Here is a 22,743-nt window from a genome sequence, read left to right as displayed (position 1 = left end):
GTAAAATTGAAAGTAGATTACACTACAATAACTTCACAGGAATCAATAAGTTTTTATCATAAATCATTAAAAATGTAAAATATAAATAATTTGCTATTTTCATATTCCCTGACAGACATGAATGACACATTCTTCGCATGTGCATAATCTGGTTAAGACCATTTGAGTACAGATAATATCAATAGTAAGGGAAAAGTATAAAAAGATTATAATGGTTTGGTATTTCATGAGTACATCAAGTCAAATTGCATTTCTGAAAGTCAAACTGTCCAGTAGCTACAGAGCAATAGTGTTCAAACTTTGTATCATTTGGCCGCATGAAGTCTGTAAAGTGCATTTTTTGAGACTGATGCTCCTGTTAGTTTTCATAACATAACTTGGTACTCTGATTTTGGATTTACTGACCAAGTAATTATACCAAGATTAGTTCTTTCCAAACTTTAAGATCTAGAAAATTCAAACAGGACAAAAATGAAAAGAAATTTAAATACAAAATTGTTGTCCAAATTTCATCAACTGGAACACCAAGGACCAAGGTCATGCTTGACCTGTGAAATAATGCTTAGACATACGCCAATTCACCTAACCTGCACATCTTTGGTCTGTGGGAGGAACCCACGCAGACACGGGGAAAATGTGCAAACTCCATACAGTTGCCTGAGGCGGGAATTGAACCCGGGTCTCTGGCGCTGCGAGGCAACAGTGCTAGGCCAAAGTTTGAGAGAAGATTTGTAGCTCAGGTGCTCATTGTTGTGGTTCTGTTCGCCGAGCTGGGAATTTGTGTTGCAGACGTTTTGTCCCCTGTCTAGGTGACATCCTCAGTGCTTGGGAGCCTCCTGTGAAGCGCTTCTGTGATCTTTCCTCCGCCATTTGAATCTGCCGCTTCTGGTTGTCAGTTCCAGCTGTCCGTTGCAGTGGTCGGTATATTGGGTCCAGGTCAATGTGCTTATTGATTGAATCTGTGGATGAGTGCCATGCCGCTAGGAAATCCCTGGCTGTTCTGTTACCCAGCATGAGCAAAACCAATGTAGTGTACAAAATCCCATGCAAGGACTGCACAAAACACTACATAGGACAAACAGGAAGACAGCTAACGATCCGCATCAATGAACACCAACTAGCCACAAAATGACACGACCAGCTATCCTTAGTAGCCACACATGCAGATGACAAGCAATATGAATTCGACTGGGACAACACTACTATTATAGGACAAGCCAAAGAGAGAACAGCCAGGGAATTCCTAGAGGCATGGCACTTTTCTTTCCAATCCTCCCACTTTCTCCAAACAAAAGGAGTAGCCATGGGCACCCGCATGGGCCCCAGCTATGCCTGCCTCTTCGTAGGGTATGTGGAACAATCCATCTTCCGCAAAAACACTGGCCGCACCCCCCCACCTTTTCCGTGAGAGAAACTTAAGAGACTCTTAGATAGGCACATGGAACAAAGTAAATGGAAGCATGTAGGTTAGTCTGATCTTAGAGAAGATAAATGGCACAACGTCGAGGGATGAAGGTCCGAACTGCATGCATTCCTGTAGCACTGTGAGCTCAAAAACTGCATGAAGTCATGTAAAACTCCGTTATCTCACTTTTAGATGAGAATCAATCTAAACATCATGGCATAGAGAGAGAACACAGGGAGGCAACACCGTCACCATATTGTCGAGCTCTTGTTAGCAGTTAACCTGAGAATGCAACTTTAAAAAAAAAGGTTTTGTGATTTTCATATGAAAGAAATTAAACTATCATGGTATTCTAACATATGAAAGGCTAACAATCAAATTTTCAATATATAATTTCAGTTACATCACACTGCAAATTTGTCCTATAAATTCTGTGTTAGGATTGAGCCCTCCACTATCACCTGATGAAGGAGCGATGCTGCGAAAGCTCGAGTGCTTCCAATGAAACCTGTTGGACTATCACCTGGTGTTGTGTGATTTTTAACTTTGTACACCCCATCGAACCAACCCCACCAACCTGTGGCACAGCATTTCAACTCCCCCTCCCACTCCACCGAGGATATGCAGGTCATTGGACTCATCCACCGCCAAACCACAACAACGCGACGGTCGGAGGAGGAGCGTCTTATCTTCCGACTGGGAGCCCTCCAACCACAGGGGATGAACTTGGACTTCACCAGTTTCTTCATCCCCCCTCCCCCCACCTTGTCTCAGCCGGGTCCCTCCCGCCCGGCACCGCCTTCCTGTCCTGCAGTCTTCTTCTTGTCCTCTCCGCCTCCATCCTACTCCGACCTATCACCCTCACCTTGACCTCTTTCCACCTATCACATTTCCCACGCCCCTCCTCCAAGTCCCTCCTCCCTACCTTTTATCTTCTCCTGCTGAACACTCTCTGCTCATTCCTGAAGAAGGGCCTGTGCCCGAAACGTCGAATCTCCTGTTCCCTGGATGCTGCCTGACCTGCTGTGCTGTTCCAGCAATAAAGTTTCAACTTACCTATATGTGTACCTAGCGTTGTTCGATGCTCCTCCACTGCCTCTCATGCATCTACTTTTGGAATCTTCCAAAAAAAGGTGATCCCAAACCAATAACCTCACCTGAACACATCCACTGAAATACAGGATCTGACCAATACATGGTCTATTTATTCTTTTGCTCCATGAGACATTATTGATAGAAGACATAATCATGATATTTTCTGCCAAACTATTATGGGTCATCATATGAATCTGATCTCAAGATTGTCATCTAAATCTGCTCCCTTACAGCTACAGCACTCAAACACTCGTTTGAGCACTCAATTCTTAACAATGAACATAAAGTCCTCACTGTTCATTTCTTCCAGCTACAAAACTCAAGGCCATTACCTCCCTGCTGCCACTTACACTGATACATGTTCTATCAATCCATTTGGAAATGACAGTTTCCCCTTTTCAATTTGGTTTGTGTCTCACTTTTGCACCAATTTGACCTGACAGATTAAACCACAGCACCTTCCATCTTAATGGCCAATTACCCCATGCACTTTCCATCATAATGGAATTCATAATTCCTATATGCCCATTGGCCAGCACATCTCCAATGCTGTGTCCCATGATTCCATTTGTGGTAGTCTACTACTTGTCATCAACTTCACAGTAAAATTAAAAAGGTGAACTAATGTACTGGTTATGTTCCTGGAATAACAAATCAGGAAGCACAAATTTCAACTCCACAACAGTGATTTGAGAATTCTATTTCCAGTTAAAAAGTTTGGAACTAAAAAGCTTCTATCAATAAAAAGAAAAACAAAGTGACCATAAAGCTTTTGGTTGTCAATTGGCTCATTAAAGTCCTGGATGATAATATTACCAAGTCAGTAATTCTAGATTCCAAAAAATGATAAATGATAAATGATAATCATCGTAATGATTAGTCCCTCAAAGATGCAATCATCAGCATTTAGAACAGCTCACATCTGTGGAACACATTTTGCATAAAACATCTCAAGATGCATCGCAGAAGCAGGGAGTAGTAAAACAAAATTGGAACTATGGCCCAAGCACAGACATGGACACAGATTTTGAGCAGTCTTTTGTACGAGCTTTGGTAAGCACGAAGGCAAAGACAGCAAGAACGTACACAGCATGATGATTTAAGGCTGTCAACTGATTTTTGTTAGGAATGTGGCTGTGGCCAGCAAGGTCAGTTTTATTACCCATTCCTAATGGCCCTCATGAAGATAGCAGGGAGTTGCATTGTTGAAAATAGAGGGTTCCCAGGCTATTTCACAGGGTATAGAAGAGTTAAGCATATCAGAGTCTGTGGTTACCAATGTTTCAAATGTTGAAATTTTGTAGGCAGTAATCCATAATTTCCAGAAGAATTAAATATTGACTATCACTCTGAAGTGATGACTAACCCATGTTTAAAGAGCCAGGCTCTCTCAGTTAAAATAAGAGCAACAGAAGCAACGGAGAATACTTACTCAGAAATCTGCAGCACATTCTCTTTACCCTCTTCAACCAACACATTGACAGAGTTTTTTACATGTTCCACAGTTAGTAATACACCTACAAGAATAACAAAAATTCTAATTCTCAGCTTTATATTAAGCATCCAGTTTCACATGAGAATTAAAGTTCAACATAAGAATAAGGAAATCTTGTTCATAAATAATACCAAACTTAGTTCATTAAGATAATGATTTTGTTTTAAATAAACATCTATGGAAATGGCTAATGATTACACAAAGGAAACTACAGAAACTTAAATATTAATTCTGAACGTCAACATTCAATTCATCTGGTCTGCATTTGCAATAGTGTATTTTGAACAGTAGAAGTAACTGCTGCTGAAAGAGATAAATCTTTATTTGCTGCCACAAACGCTCCTCTCCCTTAATGTGAAATGTTTCTTCACAAATTTTGCACATACAGAGGAACCTCGATTATCCAAAGTCAATGGGCAGACAGGTTTTCATTCGAATAATTGAGTATTCAGTTAATTGATTTGACCTTAAACAAAGGAAGCCACAATGCACAGAGCATGTTTACAGACTTTTTATTTCATTCAATCGCTATTATTTATACGAACACAGGATATCGCTTAAAAATCCATGACATTTTACAAACCAGATCACTTTTTGTCTATCTGTACAGTAAATAGAATTCATTGAGGTGGACGTTAGTTATTAATTCCAAAGAAAATATCCAGCAGCTGTTGAGGTGCTGCTGTCTCTTTTTTTCTTGTGAATGATAACATTTGGTGAAGATGCATCAACTTAACAGCGTCGACTTGGTCTTGAGTTTCATAACACTCCATGAAAAGTCACAAACTGTCAACAGCTTCGTTAACGGGGACTGGAGGTGGTGTTGGTATCAGATTTTCCTTACCATCCACACCGTCCACACTTTCCTTGCTGTTCTTGTGGGACTTACGTTAACTACCTGATCATCACCGAGTGTCTCGGTTCCGATGTCATTGTCACAGTTCACCCAAGCATTGATCTCAGTCTCTACAAAAATCTCCTAAACCCAACTGTCTGCAATTTTCAGTGATGTCTGTGGTTAGCCTTTGTTCTGGACGGGTGTCCTCTTCACTGGCACGGCTCCCAACACGCAAATCATTGTACAAACACTCTGCAGTTGTCGATGGTTTGATGTGGTCCCAAGATTCAGCAATCATGAACACAGCGTCCTTGACTGTGAATACTTTCATCATTTCCTGGAGTCTTTTCTCTGCATTGTCTTCATCCAGGATGGCATGCAACATGTTACGGCGATAATATTTTTTCATAATTGCAATGATTCCCTGATCACGCAGCTGTAACCTTGAAGTGGTGTTGAGTGGTAAAAACTAACACTTGATGGGTCCACCTGCTGATTCTAACTGGCTGCCTTTCACAGTGTGTGCCCCCGCGTTGTCAACAAACAAAAGGGTTCGTTGCTCAAGTCTAGCGCTTGCCAAATGTGATTGACAGCAGGTACAAAACCTTCATAGAACCAGGATGAGAAACGTGGATATGACATCCATGTCTTATTTTATGCTTTGTACTTCACAGGAAACTAGTTCATGAAGCAACGTGGATTAGCACATCGCCCAATGTAGACAAGCGGTAATTTATGAGTGCCGGTGGCATTGACACAATGGAAAATCGTGATGCAATCCTTCTGCACTTTATGTCCCAACACCTGCTTTTCTGTGGTGGATGCAAGTGTTTCATCCGGCAGTGCACGCCAAAGCAATCCACTTTCATCAGCAGTGTCTTATTGCTCAAGTTCATAGTTTCCTTCAAGAATGATGGATTGCAGTTTCTGTCTGTAGCCTTCCACGGTGCTGGCATCCACAGACTTCTGCTCTCCAAGAACGCAGAGTTGCCTAATGCCATGACGATGTTTGAAGTGCTGTAACCAGCCCAATGGTATGCTGTGATCAGACTCACCGGTGTGGAGTCATTCATGGAAACTGGCAGCTTTCTCTAGTATCATCAGGCCAGACACAGGAATTCCCTTTTCACTCTGCTGTGAAAACCACAAAAGTACAGCTTGATCGAGTTGCTCATCCTTTGCTGGCTTCATGGATTTTTTTTTAGAGCATTTGCAGGGTCACTTTGGCTGATGAATTTTTCAATCACCGGTCTTGCTTTCCTGATGTCAGACACTGTCACTATTCCAATGTTGTACTCCTGTGTAATCTTCGATGCCTTTTCATCACGATCCAGATGCTATGAACTCTCGCTTTTCTGCTCAATTGTCACTGTGGTCTGCTTTCTATTCACAGACAAAGTAAGTATGTACAAGAAACTTAGTTAGACCAGATACGAACTTGGAAAAAAGTTGTAGAGGGAATGAAGACACCACTGATTTTTCATGCATTTTAAATCCTTCAGCATGTCAATCATTTTTATGTGTTAAAATTCTTTCAACACTGCGACAATTGACTAAGATTGTTGCTGAAAATGTGTTGCTGGAAAAGCGCAGCAGGTCAGGCAGCATCCAGGGAACAGGAGAATCGACATTTCGGGCATAAGCCCTTCTTCAGGAATGAGGAAAGTTTGTCCAGCAGGCTAAGATAAAAGGTAGGGAGGAGGGACTTGGGGGAGGAGCGTCGGAAATGTGATAGGTGGAAAGAGGTCAAGGTGAGGGTGATAGGTCAGACTGGGGTGGGGGCGGAGAGGTCGGGAAGAAGATCTCAGGTTAGGAAGGCGGTGCTGAATTTGATGGATTTGACTGAGACAGGCTGGGGGGAGGGGAAATGAGGAAACTTGTGAAATCCGAGTTCATCCCTTGTGGTTGGAAGGTTCCTAGCCGGAAGATGAGGTGTTCTTCCTCCAACCGTCGTTTTGTTGTGGTCTGACGATGGAGGAGTCCAAAGACCTGCATATCCTTGGTGGAGTGGGAGGGGGAATTGAAATGTTGAGCTACAGGGTGGTTGGGTTGGTTGGTCCGGGTGTCCTAGAGGTGTTCTCTGAAACGCTCCGCAAGTAGGCGGTCTGTCTCCCCAATATAGAGGAGGCCACATCGGGTGCAGAGGATGCAATAGATGATTGTGTGGAGGTGCAGGTGAATCTGTGGCGGATATGGGAGTTTCCTTTGGGGCCTTGGAGGGAGGGGAGAGGGGAGGTGTGGGCGGAAGTCTTGCACCTCCTGCGGTTGCAGGGGAAGGTGCGGGGAGTGGAGGTTGGGTTGGTGGGGGGTGTGGATCTGACGAGGAAGTCCCGGAGGGAGTGGTCTTTACGGAATGCTGATAGGGGAGGGGAGGGAAATATATCATTGGTGGTGGGTCCGTTTGGAGGTGGCGGAAATGACGGCGGATGATGCGCTGTACATGGAGATTGGTGGGGTGGTAGGTGAGGACCAGTGGGGTTCTGTCCTGGTAGCGGTTGGAGAGGCAGGGCTCAAGGGCGGAGGAGCGGGAAGTGGAAGAGATGCGGTGGAGGGCATCGTCGACCACGTCGTGGGGGAAATTGCGGACCTTGAAGAAGGAGGCCATCTGGGTTGTACGTTTTTGGAACTGGTCCTCCTGGGAGCAGATGCGGCGGAGTCGAAGGAATTGGGAGAATGGGATAGCGTTTTTACAGGGGGCAGGGTGGGAGGAGATGTAGTCCAGGTAGCTGTGGGAGTCGGTCGGTTTGTAGTAGATGTCAGTGTTGATTTGGTCGCCTGAGATAGAAATAGAAAGGTCGAGGAAGGGGAGGGAGGAATCTGAGACTGTCCAGGTGAATTTGAGGTCGAGGTGGAAGGTGTTGGCGAAGTGGATGAACTGTTCAACCTCCTCGTGGGAGCACGAGGCGGCGCCGATACAGTCATCGATGTAGCGGAGGAAAAGGTGGGGGGTGGGGCCAGTGTAGTTGCGGAAGATGGACTGTTCCACATATCCTACGAAGAGGCAGGCATAGCTGGGGCCCATGCGGGTGCCCATGGCTACACCATGCACCAATATCAATAACACCTCTTTGCTGCAATGCTTGCACATCATCTTCAGTGCAGGTATTCCTCAGTTAAACTAAAGACACGATTGTTGCACCATTGTTGGTTAAAATTATTTTAACACTACTATAATTGACTGAGATTGTTGCACCAGTGTCATTAGCACCTCTTTGAGGCAACATTTGCAGATCTTCTTCAGTGCAAGTAACCCTCATTTACCCTGTACTATTAACAAAAGACTCGATGGTGGCACCATTGTCAGTAACACACTTTGTTGCAACAGCTTCACAAGACTTCAGATCCTGTTCGGATAATCCGATTTTAGGATAATTGGAATTGAGGCTCCTTTTTCTTTCCTAGAAGTGAATGTAGTGACAAATTCCATCTCCAGCCACATTTTAATCAGTATTTATCCAAATGGATTTTTTATTGCCTAGGAATTGATTGATTTTAATATCATTAAGAGACTCAAAATTGAGACCCTATAATTAAAAATGCTTTCAACTGAGTAACAGCCCCTATATAGATATTTCAAATGCAGCTATATTGGTGTTTCAAGATAACATGAATAATGAGACACAAAAACAGAAACTGGAGAACTCAGCAGGTCTGGTAGCATCTGTGGACAGAAAGCAGAGTTAGCATTTTGGGTCTAGTGACTCTTCTTCAGAACTGTCTTTGCTTCAGATTTCCAACATCTGTAATTTTTTTTTAATGATTAATGAGAGACTTTGCTGCTAAGGTACAGGAATAAGTAGTTTTGAAATATGATCGATCAAGTTTAGAGCATCAAAAGAAGTGCCAAGAGCACAAACTTGTACAATTTTAATAGGCTTAGATCAGTCAACCTGGCATCTCAATTAGGGAGGAGAAAAGAAGGACCTCAAAGCCACAGTAATAGAAAAATTAGATATTAAATTGAATATCAAACAATATTTGAAGAAATCTAAGTACCAAAAGTAAAAACGAAGACGGCATGATTATTTTAGCATCCGGTTTAGCTGTACTAACTGCTGGAATTGCTGTTTTTCAGATTAGATACATAATGAAATATCCAATCCTCTGATATTACACAGTACTGCATGTTTGTCAGAAAGCAAGACCACCTCAAAATCTTTCACTGAACAGGTCAAGGATCAGAGCTAAATATGATCTTTCAGTATCAATACCTCAAGGTCAGTGTGCATCATGTCTGTACTGCAGCAATCCCACTGATCAGAGCAGCTCAGACTGCCTGCTCCCCCAATCAACATTGATGGCTTCTTACTACTTTAAGAAAAATTTGTATCAGTTGAAAAGTAACAGGTTGGAAGACTTAAAATTGGATCAGACATTTGAAAATGTCCTTATACAACAATACAGTATTATTCCAAAACCATAGTAAAATATAAATATTATGTATTGAGAGGCAGAGATAAGAGTGACCCATTTAGCAATTACAGAAGGAGAAGCTGATGGCAGTTTTGATGATAGTGGACCCAGAGGATGGTTGTTTTCAAAACTACAGAATCAAGTAAATAATCTCAATTTTAAAAAACAAGTCCAATCTGAAATTTTGCACAGTCCGCCATGAACTCAATGTTAACAGGTATTCAGTTAAGTAAATAATAATGAAATAGTTTATGGAAAGGCATAAGGTAAATGTTATTTAAAATGCACCAGTACATTGTTCTCAACAGGGATTGTAACAATAACCTGAAAACAAAGGCAATGTGAAACATATAGATAAGAAAAACATAAGATTTCACTTTTTAAAACTTTTACTACAGCAATTGCACCCAAAAGAAATAAAAAATTAAGTATGCAACAGAACAATTAAATCCTCCTTAAATATTACATACAAAGATTGGTGTCTCGACTCTCAACACCACCTTCCACACAAATATGGTGGCACACACACAGTTTAAAAGTCCTTAACTCATACACGGGACCTCTCACTTTTCACACTCATTGCATGCAACCCTCAAGTTACTTTCACCAGTACAGCCTTATATCTAGAGACCTCCAATGGAATTAACATAGACAATGGACACCTCGAAATACCTCATCTTCTTTAAGCATGACAGTCCTAATTGCATAGATTTCCAGAGTTTTTTTTTAAACCAAATCAACAACCCTAGTTTAAATTTAGCCTTCATCCTGTAACAATCAGCCAGAGCCTAACTTTTTCGTAATGTTATAGCCAGGATATTCAATTGAGCCTCCTTTTCCAGAATCATCTTATTTCTTTAGATTGAACATGTGCAGAAGTTGCTATAACATCAACAGTTTTCAGTCACTCTCACTTGGAGGGAGGCTGGGAGTAGACATTTTGTTGAACTCACTGTATTCCTGCTCCTTGGATGCTGCCTGACCTGCTGTGGTTTTCCAGCACCACTAATCTTGACTCTGATCTCCAACATTTGCAGTCCTCACTTTCGCCTACATTGATAGCAGTCAGCACTCCCCACTAGCATCACAACATATTCTTAATGCATCATATGCAGAACTCACTTTTTAAAAAAATACATACATCCCAGTTAAAAAAGACACCAGAATGTACAAACTTTCATAATTAAAGCTTTAAAAATTGCAGATCAAATGAAAGTGACTATAAGACCTCTCAATTCCAAACAAGTTTCATAGTGCACCATCAGCAAGGAGCAGCATGAATATAATAAGGAAGGTGGGGGTGGGGTGGGGTGGGGGAAGAGGAGAGGGAAGAGGGAAGAGAAACAAAGACAGAGAGAAACAGAGATTTAGAGGGTCAGAGTGGCGACAGTGAGGTCTACCGAAAATGGGAAACAGACAGCGGGAGAGAATAATCGCCACAGCAAGATAAGTAGTAGAAGAAGTAGGGCTGTTCAGAGACAAACCATAGGAAAACAGGCAAAGATTACAATGGGAGGCAGATACAGAAGGAGGTGACAAGGCAAAGGCAGATGGAGGGAAAGAGACAGACATCAAGAAGGAGGCACAGGAAGGACCGGGGAAATTAAAGAAAGGGAGACAGAAATCTTTAGAAGAGTACAAAGGCAACAGGAAATGGAAATCAGGAGCGCAAAAATGGGACATTAGATAGCTTTGGCAAATAGAGTTAAGGCAAATGCAAAGGGCTTTTACAAATACATTAAGGACAAAAGGGTAATTAGGGAGAGGATAGGACCCCTCAAAGATCAGCAAGGCGGCCTTTGCATCCGGAGATGCGGGAGTTGTTAAATGAGAATTTTGCATCAGTGAAAAGGACAGGGAACATATATAATGTAGGGAAATAGATGGTGACATCTTGAAAAAAATGTCTAGATTACAGAGCAGGAAGTGCTGGATGTCTTGAAACGCATAAAAGTGGATAAATCCCCAGGACCTGATTAGGTGAACCCTAGAACTCTGTGGGAAGCTAGGGAAGTGATTGCTGGGCCTCTTGCTGAGATTTGTATCATTGATAGTCACAGGTGAGGTGCCGGAAGACTGGAGGTTGGCTAACGTTGTACCACTATTTACTGAAGGTGGTGAGGACGCCAGGGAACTATAGACCAGTGAGCCAGACCTTGTTGGTGGGCAAGTTGTTGGAAGGAATCCTGAGGGACAGGATGTACATGTATTTGGAAAGGCAAGGACTGATTAGGGATAGTCAGCATGGCTTTGAGCGTTGGAAATCATGTCTCACAAACTTGATTGAGCTTTTTGAAGAAGTAACAAAGAAGATTGATGAGGGCAGAGCAGTCGACGAGATCCAAATGGACTTCAGTAAGACGTTCAACAAGGTTCCCCATGGGAGATTGGTTAGCAAGGTTAGATCTCATGGAATACAGGGAGAACTAGCCATTTGGATACAGAGCTGGCTGAAAGGTAGAAGACAGAGGGTAATGGTGGAGGATTGTTTTTCGGACTGGGGGCCTGTGACCAGTAGAATGCCACAAGGATTGGTGGGTCCACTGTTTTTTGCCATTTATAAAACTGATATGGATGTGAGCATAAGAGGCATAGTCAGTAAGTTTGCAGATGACACCAAAATTGGAAGTGTGGTCGACAGTGAAGAAGGTTACCTCAGATTACAACAGGATCTTGATCAGATGGGCCAGTGGGCTGAGAAGTGGCAGTTGGAGTTTAATTCAGATAAATGTGAGGTACTGCATTTTGGGAAAGAAAATCTTAGCAGGACTTATACACTTCATGGTAGGGAGTGTTGTCGAAGAAAGAGACCTTGCAGTGCAGGATTCATTGCTCCTTGAAAGTGGAGTCGCAGGTTGATAGGATAGTGAAGGCGGCGTTTGGTATGCTTTCCTTTAGTGGTCAGAGTACTGAGTACAGAAGTTAGGAGGTCATGTTATGGCTATACAGGACATTGGTTATGCCACAGTTGGAATATTGCATGCAGGTCTGGTCTCCTTCCCATCAGAAGGATGTTGTGAAACTTGAAAGGGTTCAGGAAAAATTTACAAGGCTGTTGGCAGTGTTAGAGGATTTGAGCTATAGGGAGAAGTTGAATAGGCTGGGGCTGTTTTCACTGGAGCGTTGGAGACTGAGGGGTGACCTTATAGAGGGTTATAAAATCATGAGGAGTGTAGATAGGATAAATAGACATGGTATTTTCCCTGGGGTGGGGGAGTCTAGAACTAGATGGTATAGGTTTAGGGTGAGAAGGGAAAGATATAAATGAGACCTCAGGGGGAACTTTTTCACGCAGAGGGTGGTGGTGTGCGTGGAATGAGCTGCCAGAGGAAGTGGTGGGGGGTTCATACAATTGCAACTTTTGAAAGGCATCTGGATGGATATATGAATAGGAAGGGTTTGGAGGGATATGGGCCGGGTGCTGGCAGGTAGGACTAGATTGGGATGGGATATCTGGTCGGCATGGACGAGTTGGACCGAAGGGTCTATTTCCATGCTGTACATATCTATGACTCTAATTAAAATACAAACGACCAAAAAGACTCCAGTCAATGGCGTAAGTACACTTGCTTTGCAGCATGGTAATTCAAACATAAACATGTCATCAAACAATGTCAAGGAATATTGGTGAAATTGCCATTTTCACCGATTTGTACACACACACTTGGACATTAAAAACACCATTTTTCAGCAATCAGCTGAGATAGTGGAATATATAGAATGATAAATATAATAATCCCCAAGATACTAGAGGGCAGTTCGAATCTTACTGGTTGAATGGTCAAGTGAATCATTCAGTTTCTGCTGAATATTTCTTAATTCCCAAAATGTACAAAATGGTAAAGCAAGTAGGAATGGAGGTCATGACATTTCTCTCAGCAGCTTATTCCATTAATGATGGCTAATCATCTGTATCACATTTAGTTCAAATCAATGCATTTACACTCTCCAACATGTAAAGTTGGTCCTGTAGCATAATTAATGTGGAATCAGCTGATACTAACAATGATCATTAAAAGTTGTTGTAGCATTCATAAGCAACAATGAGAAAATTAAAAAGAAAAATAGTTAGCACTCCCACTCACTAGTAAACCCTGCTGGAGAGTGCAAGTAAAGTTAACAAATTAGGATTAAGAATACCCGTAACCCTGTAAAGACCATGCCTTTTATTCTTGTGCTTTTTGAAAACATTGGACTAAAAATGAGAAACAACTGTTTTGAAGCCCAGGAATTTCCAAAGAATGGCTGCATGCTTTGAGAGTATGCAATGATACCAACTGTGAACAACGAGTGTGTAGCTGTGGGTTTCAGCAGTGTGCAGCTATGCTGGGGCCAAGGGGCTGTTTACAAATGAAACCATCTGGTGAGGACGAGGGACAATTATCAATGATAAAGGTCCAATGAATGCCACAAGGTGATTGGCTGTCAGTTAGCTGAACGGCTTGGGCTCTGAGCAACGCAGAGAAAAGCTAATCAGAGAAGAGAAACCAGAAGTCCTGTAGCAGCCAGAAAACACTGTTTTCTGCAGTAAACCACATTAAATCGGAAGAAAATCAGTTTATCTTTCCTTCGGCAGATACTGCATGTTGCGATTTGGAATTGGATAAGTCAGAGATCTTTCCCAAGTGAAACAGCCACCCTGTGCCTCTTGCAAACCAGTTAAAGTATTCAGAAGAAGAAAGATTGAGCAAAAAAATTAGCCATCATTAGATCAGCAAGAACCAATCCAACTGATCCAGCGAAGGAAGACTACAGAACTGGTAACCCTCCGTTCATGTATTTGTTTTCCCCCCTTTTGTTTACTTTTGTATGTGTGCATGCAAGGGAGAGTTTTAATTTGTAGAGTTTACAGAATTTATTTTAATTGTTTACCTAAAATATAATGACATGAAAAAAACGTCAGTTCTTGTTAAGTACAGAAACCTGGTCTGTACTTTCCAATAACCTAGGTCTGAAAATTAGGCATGTTGGATGTTTGCATACTTATTTTAAAATCTTTAACTCTGAGAACTCTAAGAATAGCAGGGCTTGACTTCCAGCATGCTACCCAATGAGTTATGACAACCCTCACAGTTCAAAGGCCTCCTACGATATCAGGTGGAGAGTTAAACCGTGAATATTTGCTTTTAGACAAACTATTAAAAAAGCTGGCACCATAAGAACCATGCTCAGACAACCACACCTACCTACTTAATATAACCATCAGAGAATTACACCACACTAAGAATTTCCAAATCAAAATCACTGAAAAATTCACAGTAAAAGTTACTGTTTGGTCAATATCATACACAAGCTGTCACCCTATTCGGACACACTCCATTCATCCAAATGCACAGTATATGGATACAGAAGGGAACAGTCAAGGATCAGAGAGTCTTCCCCTACTACACACCCAATTCAAAGTGCAACATGAACACTAGTAATCACAAATGTGGGTTTAATATCTAGGCTCAGTTTTGTATTGCATTACAACAGTTAAGACATTGGTTTGCAGCATTACCCATGTGTCAAGATAGTTTGGAAGAATCGGATACAATTACAGGTCTAACTCTGCAGGTGCAAGTCAGCAAACCATTAGTACTGTCTATCAGTCTCTCATGCTCGCTTGTCAGAAGATACCGGACTAAATTCATTTCTTCCTTTTCAGGACACTACAGCTAAACATTTCTTACTCAGTTAGTAATCCTAAGGGGGTCAGTTCGCTCAGTTGGCTGTATAGCTGATTTGCAATGCAGAATGACGCCAATACCACTTGTTCAATTCAAGTACTCTCCTTCTCAACCTCTCCTCTCATCTGTGGCAATGGTAAGCCACCGGTTAAGCCAACATTATCTGTCTCTCTAAGAGCAACCCTATTGCCTGATAAGACAATGGCAACTTTACCTTTATTTCCCTGGTAAGTATTAAGGAGCATCTGTTTTATGTTAAAGGTCTAATAATCTGGACGTGTAGGAAATTGGTCTGGAGACTTGAGTTCAAATCACCCTACAGCTGTGGAATTTAAACTAGATTTTTCAAGGACAAAGAGGGAATGCGAATGAATTAAAATGATTGTTTTTCCCCTCTTACGCCCAAGGCATCAAGTTATCACATGGTAGACCAGTAAATAAAGTTAGGTCACATGGGATTCAGGGTGAGCTTGCCAGTTGGATACAGAATCAGCTTACCTTCAGGAGACAGTGTGGTAGTGGAGGTTGCTTTTCAGATTGGAGGCCTGTCACCAGTGGTGTTCCACAGAGATTGGTTCAGAGTCCTCTTTTGTTCATCATTTACACAAGTGATTTGAATGAGAATGTGGAATGTATGGTTAGTAAGTTTGCGTCGACACCAAAATTGGTGGCAGAGTAGACAGTGAAGAAAGTTTTCTAAAATTACAAAGACATCTTATTCAAATGGGTCAATGGACTGAAATATAGCACATGGAATTCAATCTGGATAAAAGCAAGATATTGCATTTTGGTCCAAAAAACAAGGGTAGGGCTTATACAATTAATGGTAGGGCCTCGGGTAGTGCTGTAGAACACAGGGACATAGGGGTTCAGATACACAATTCTTTGAAGTTTGCATCACACATAGACAGGATGGTTAAAAAGACATTTGACACGCTTGCTTTCATTGCTCAGTCCTTTGAGTATAGGAGTTGGCAAGTCATGCTGAGGTTGTACAGGACATTGGTGAGGCCTCTTCTGGAATACTGTGTCCAGTTCTGGTCAACCAGTTACAGGAAGGATACTATTAAGCTGGAGAGGGATCAGAAGAGAATTACTAGGGTATTGCTGGGAATGGAAGGTTTGAGTTATAAAGAAAGGCTGGGTCTTTTTTCACCAGAGCATAGAAGGTTGAGAGGTGAATTGATAGAGGTTTATAAAATAATGAGATATAGATAGAGTTAATGGTAGTTGTCTTTTCCCTAGGATGGAGAAAGTGAGGACTGCAGATGCTGGAGATCAGAGCTGAAAAATGTGTTACTGGAAAAGCACAGCAGGTCAGACAGCATCCAAGGAGCAGGAGAATCAACGTTTTATGGCATAAGCCCTTCTTCAAGAATCCTGACCTGCTGCACTTTTTCAGCAACACATTTTTCAGCTTTTCCCTAGGATGGACGACTTCAAGACTAGGGGCCACATTTTTAAGGTGAGAGGATAGAGATTTTAAAAAAAAAAGGACTGGAGGCTAAATTATTTCTACACACAGGGTGGTTCGTGTGTGGAATAAACTTCCTGAGGAAGTGATAATATGGGTACAATTACAACATTTAAAAGACATTTGGAAAATTCATGAATAGAAAGTGTTTGGAGGCATATGGCAGATGGGACCAGTTTAGTTTGGGATTATGTTCAGAATGGACCAGTTGGACCGAAGGTTCTGTTTCCATGACTCTGATTCCATATTGTTTGACTTACTCATGTCCCCTATTGAGGTAGGCTGAAAGATGTTCTCCAAATGCCAGTGTTTGGATTTCATTTTCAAAACTGACGCAAACAACAACCCTAACACTTGGTGTGCTATTAAATCAAAAATAAGGTTTATCCACAAAATTTTAACAACACTTTCCAGCCTATCTACAATATATCAGCGCCTTGGCCTTAACAGGGGAAAACAATTCTAATTTCAATTCATTCCCAGGCACATTATGAAGAGGGTTGCTTTCTGTATTTTTCTGGATCTTTCTTCCAGTAATGAAAGTATATATGGAATCTTACACCTGATTCGCTGCTGATAACTTCAGAGACTTCACTTCCTGACACATTCTCTAAATGCCAATCATTTTTGTCTTTCTGTCACAATAAACAGAAAGGGATGGGATGGGGTACGTGGAGGTGGGGGTGGAGGTAGGGTAAAAAGTGCAAAGCTGGAGGGAAGAAGTAGTCTTTTTAGAATGTTCTTTAAGACAGTGAAATTAACTCACTACACCATCCAAGCACTAAAACATTAAGACAGAAGATGAGATGGGTAATAAATTACAAGTTTTGGCAAATCCATATTGAAAAGAAAAAACATCACATGAATAAAAAATTCCCAACGGTCAGTGTTCAAACATATTTTCCTCAGTGAGCTGGACCCAGTAGTTTTCCTTATTTTAGGCAAAACGGAGGCTTCCTTCCAGCCAGCAACTTGGAAACAAATGGAAGATCCAAGGCAGGCTGCCAACCCAGCCTAGAGTCCTAATCCCCCTCCAGAGGTCAAACAGCAACTGACTTTGAATCCCAGAATTGTATGCTTAAAATGATTTAACAAGCTCAGATTTCAATCATGTGACACACAGACATTTCAAGTACTGAATGGCCATCTCAGGGGTGAATTGGAAGGTCACTAAGCTAACAGTGATGTGAAGCATTGCAAAATCATTTAACACAAAGGGTTTTGAGGTTTACTCCTGTCCTGAGCTGGCTGGAGGCAAATGGCTCATCCCTAAGCATTTTGTGGCTGTGGCTGTATGGCCTGGGAGATGATGGTTTGGTGAGGGGAGTGGGGTCATGGTCGAGGGGGCAGTAGGAAGAGGTGTCCTCTAGTTGGTGTTTGGCTTCAGCGGTGTAGGGTGCTGGCGGGTGGGGTCATGGTCGAGGGGGCAGTAGGAAGAGGTGTCCTCGAGTTGGCGTTGGCTTCAGCGGTGTAGCCGCTATTTTGTGTTGGTTTAGCTGAAACGTCTACACAAAGTAGGGAATCCAGAAGCTTCTGGAATCAAGATCATGTGATCAACCTCAGCCATTTTATGAATCCAGCAAGGTTGTCTTTTTTTTATATGTTAAGTATGGAAATATGGAACAGAACAGTTCCCTTTGGGATTCTCTTCATGTCTTCAGGCCATGGCAAGTTAAACAAATAAATCAGAAACAAAACACTTATCAATAATGACAACCTGGCCTGCTCAATTTGTAACTCAAGCTCCACAGCAATGTGGGTGACACTAACAACATCTTCTAACAAGGTCAAACAAAACCTCTTAATTGTATCCAAGATATCAAATTTAATAAGAATAAGAGACTATAAACCACTGGAGTATTCCAGGATATGGTAAGATGGACCTTGACTAAAATTGGGATAGCTGTCAAACAACAGCTTGCCACAGTCACGTCACTGAATTAAATCTTTTAGCCAATATTCTAGACTCCTACAATCACAACCTCAACAGCAGAACAAACCCAAGAGATGTGGTACTCATCACAGAATTGACCAACCCTCTGAAGAGCATCCCACCCAGATCCACCTCCCTGCCCAAATCCATCTAGCCTATATAACTCTGGACACTATGGGCAATTTAGCGTGGCTAATCCAGCTAACTTGCATATCTTTGGACTGTGGAAGGAAACTGAAGCTCCCAGTGGAAACCCACACAGACAGGAAAAATATGCAAACTCCACATAAACAGCCACCCGAGGCTGGAATTAAACTGGTGTCCCCAGTGCTGTGAGGCAGCAGTGCTAACCACTGAGACAACATGCTGCCCATCAGGAGGCAGTGACCCATTGAGCCCTCGACATTGATTCCAAACCTGAACAAGTCCCAAACGGGGTCAAGCGTTGAGGAGGAAATCATCTGTTGATTACTATCCATCGTCTTCTCTCAAATGAAGAATCAGTAGTCTTCCAAGTTGAACACCACTGGCTGAAGTCAAAACTAGCACCAAGGAAGGTAATTGTTATAAGCCAATCAGTTCAGTACCATAACATCAGTGTAGGAGTTCACCAAGGTACCTGAACCTTGGAAACTGGCTTCAGCTTCTTTGATAATCTTCCATCAATCCATGTAGAAAAGTGGGGATGCTTGTTAATATTTGGATAGGGTTTCATTTGCAGCACCACAGAACATATGCAGTCCGTGTCTGCAAATGACAACACTTGGCAAGAATTTGGATTTGGAATAAGTGGCAATTAACAGTTGTGCCACACAAATGCCAGGCAACAACTATCATCAATAAGAGAATCTCATCACCCCTTAATATTTCATATTATCATGATCAAATCCTCTACCATTGACCAGAAACTCAATTGGATCAATGCTCCTCCTCCATTAAAAGACAAAATAGAGGAATGTGATGGAATAATCCCAACTTGCCTGGATATGTTCAGTCCCAACAATTCAAAACGAAAACAGCTCAGTTGACTAGCACTTCATCTAACTTAATATTCACTAACTTTATTACCAGCACAGTGGCAGCAGCGTGTACCAACTGTACTGCAGCAACTCACCAAGGCTCCTCCTTTAATAGCTACTTGCAAATCACACTGTCTCCCATCTCAAAGACAAGGGCAGCAGAGAAAAAAAAATCACCACCTGCATGCTCCCATCCAACCCACACACCATCCTAATTCTAAATAAGTCACAGGTCCCTCACTATAACTGGGTTAAAACCCTGGAATGTCCAATTTAATGGCACCTTCGTTTCATGGATGACAGTGGTGCAAGATGACAGCTCATCACCACTTTCTCAAAGGCGGTTACGGATGAGCTAGCCTTGCCAGGGACTGCCACATCGTATGTGTGAATAATAATTTTAAAAATCCCTGCCAACACCATTCTAGAACAGGTTTAAAGAGTGCAACAAGCTTTCTTAAAAAAATCAAAACCACACCCATTCATTGAACAATTAAAAAAATATAGTCTGCATAGCTTAAAACATGGCTTCGACATCCCCAGACCATAAATAACACTGTCATTTATTCGCCGCACCTCTAGAAAGCACATATGCAAACTCATACGTTGTCAAACTTGAAATAATTTTATTGAAGAGGAAGAAAATTTAAACATACATACTTCAAATTTCAGTATAACCGAATCTTTTTGATCAGAACAGAGGTTTTTAAAAAGTTATTAAAAGAAAAAAAAATCAATGCAGAATATAATCGGAAGTGCCACGTTAATTAAATGGGCAAATAACTGTCATATTAACAATACCGACTTTACATATATAGACAACTTCTTCAATAAATCTAATAATATTGTACATAGTCAAACGGGAGCAACAAAACAAAAAAGTGCAAGATTTGTAAATATGGGGTGGGAAGAAACGAAAATACTGAAGAGTCTGGAATCGAAACCTATCCTCGTCTTACAGATACACATTTAACTGTTTAAAAAAAATGTTAGCACATGATCACAGATTGTCAATAACTGACAGTGCAGATTTTAAAGTTCGTATGATTCTACATATTGAAGCACAGATCCCCTCCAACCCACCCCGTCCTCCCCAAGGACATGCTGTTAATCGCCGGCTCCAGGACCAGGCTGTCCCACACATGATGCAATACCGTGTGCGGCACTGGGCCAGGCGGCTTCATGCCCCTCCACCGGCCCGGCCCGGCCAGTCCAGTCCGCTCCGGCCGATACTCACCTAAGCAAGGGCTGGCGAGGTTCACCGTCAGATTCACAGCCATCTGCTGTAACGTTAATAACCGCCACCTCACTGACAGGTACTGTCACTGACCACCAGCCGCTACCCGCAGACCCGCTCCCACGGTGAAGTGACTACTTCCGGGTGTCACAGCCAAAACCACCCCCAACGTGAACACGCCACTTCCGGCGTCACGCCCCAGTCTTCCCTCCGCTCCGAACCACGGTCAGACAGTGCCGCTTCCCTTCAAGGATTGAAGTTTCATTTTAAAAAGGATCTGTTTGGGTTGATTCAATCACTGTTTCGAAACCTTGTTATACAAGGGACAGCTATGTCGACACCTGGATTTATTTTCACACAGATATAACAAGCGGCTAAAATATTCTGCATATCTGCCACGTATTTATTTAACCTCAAAGCTACTGCTTCCAAATAAACCTGTTGGACTACAACCTGGTGTTGGTTGATTTTTACCTTTGTATATACCAGTCAAACACTTCACATCAGAATCAGAGAGGGTGTTGTGTCGTGGTGTAAAGGGGTTAATATTAATTGATTATTCTCTTCGTGTTGATGAGCTTCATCTTGTTCTCCGCATGTTATATGTTGTAGTGGTGACCACCAGAACCACCTGAGACGTCTAGCTTTCATTGCCACAAATCCTTTTTTTTCCACTTTTTTTAAAGCATACAGCAACAGCAACAAATCTTCCTTATCGGTTGGGAAGTCAATGAGTTCCCAAGTAGAGAAGGGTGTCCACACAAGATCTTCATTAGAACAGAGGCTCAGTTTTGATAAAACATAAAATGTTTGTCACATAATTTAGTTATGCATTATAACAACCATCATGGTCATTTATGAGATTTCCACCTGTAGTTAAGAAGACTGTAAGTAGATAGGTTAGTTCATTGTACCAATAAACCTGTATGGGAATGCTGTGACACACCTCTAGAGAAGGTGGGACTTGAAAAGGAGAGGGCGGATCCTATCAAGCGGTTCCCTGAGCAGACTGTCAAAGCCATTTGGCAGAATGCCTCATCGCCAGAACTTTCCAACAAACACCAAGACATGACTTGGCTGGTGGTGAGAAGGGCTCTGCCTGTGAGATTCTTTATGCATGCCCGGACTCTCAGCCGCACCGCACACTGCCCTCGAAGCGGCTGCAGGGGGAACGAGACTGTCACACACCACCTTCTGGAATGTGCCTATGCAGAAGTCTGGAGAGGAATGCAGTGGTGTTTGTCGAGGTTCATCCCGAGCAGCGCCGTGACGTGGGACTCCGTGCTCTATAGTCTATTCCCCGGGACGCACACTGAGACGAACATCATCTGTGCCTGGAGGATTATCAACTCGGTGAAGGACACTCTCTGGGCGGTCCGAAACCTGTTGATCTTCCAGCTGAAGGAGTTGACCCTGACCCTGAGTGTTGCAGACTGGCACATTCCAAGGTCCAGGACTACGTGTTGAGGGACGCGCTGAAGCTTGGGGCAGCTGCCGCCAAGTCGCGGTGGGTAAAGACCACCGTATATATGAATGATTACTCCGTCTCTGTATACCAAGAAATGGAATGTTTGCGGATGTATGGCATGACCAATTGGACAGATCAAAATATTTTATGAATAAAGTATATTTTTGAAATAAAAAAAATCCTGGCCGAGGCTCACGACCACTTCAGCACAAGCAGCCTTCACCGTCCTTCATAATCTGATATGTAAGTCTCATTTTAGAAGTCAGTTAACCTTTTGAGGTATTAACTGTCTTGTGCAACAGATAACTATCTCCACACACACACAATGTGTGAATGCTATGTCCTGCTTTCAGAGGAGAAAATGTAACTGTATGAGCTCTGTAAGGTCTAAGTAATTATTCTTGACAAAGTGCAGATGTGCTGTTGCTATTATGTAATAAACCCTAGTCATTTAATTGTACAGAATTTGAATACTGTTGAAAAAAAGATATTTTGTTGAGCTATTTTATCTTGTATTTATCAAAACAAATTCAATGGGAAACAACATTTTATACTGTAAAAAAGAAAATACTGATGGTTGGTAAGTGGTCTCTGATTGGTAGATGCATTACCATGGAAAATGCATCAAGTAGATGATGACTACTGACAAATAACTGCCATGCTATAAGTTTAAGACAGGCACATTGATGCTATTGGA

At 42.1% G+C, this 22,743-nt stretch overlaps 1 protein-coding gene across 2 annotated transcripts in view; it reads right to left on the bottom strand.

The window, feature by feature from the left end:
* eprs1 (glutamyl-prolyl-tRNA synthetase 1) overlaps window positions 1-20,731 on the bottom strand; it is a 97,549-nt gene extending 76,818 nt beyond the window's left edge. For both annotated transcript variants that reach the window (XM_043695780.1, XM_043695781.1), the window contains exons 1-2: window positions 20,579-20,731; window positions 3,933-4,017 (exon numbers count right to left, since the gene is read on the bottom strand). In XM_043695780.1, coding sequence (XP_043551715.1) covers window positions 3,933-4,017; window positions 20,579-20,621 — 128 coding nt within the window. In that variant the 5' untranslated portion in view covers window positions 20,622-20,731. The remainder of the gene's footprint in view (window positions 1-3,932; window positions 4,018-20,578) is intronic.
* Window positions 20,732-22,743: the final 2,012 nt, after the last annotated feature.

Source organism: Chiloscyllium plagiosum, chromosome 9 (assembly GCF_004010195.1).
Source record: "Chiloscyllium plagiosum isolate BGI_BamShark_2017 chromosome 9, ASM401019v2, whole genome shotgun sequence".
Lineage (NCBI taxonomy): Eukaryota > Metazoa > Chordata > Chondrichthyes > Orectolobiformes > Hemiscylliidae > Chiloscyllium > Chiloscyllium plagiosum.
The sequence above is the reverse complement of the archived record's forward strand: the minus strand, read 5'-3'. Positions and strand labels throughout refer to the sequence as shown.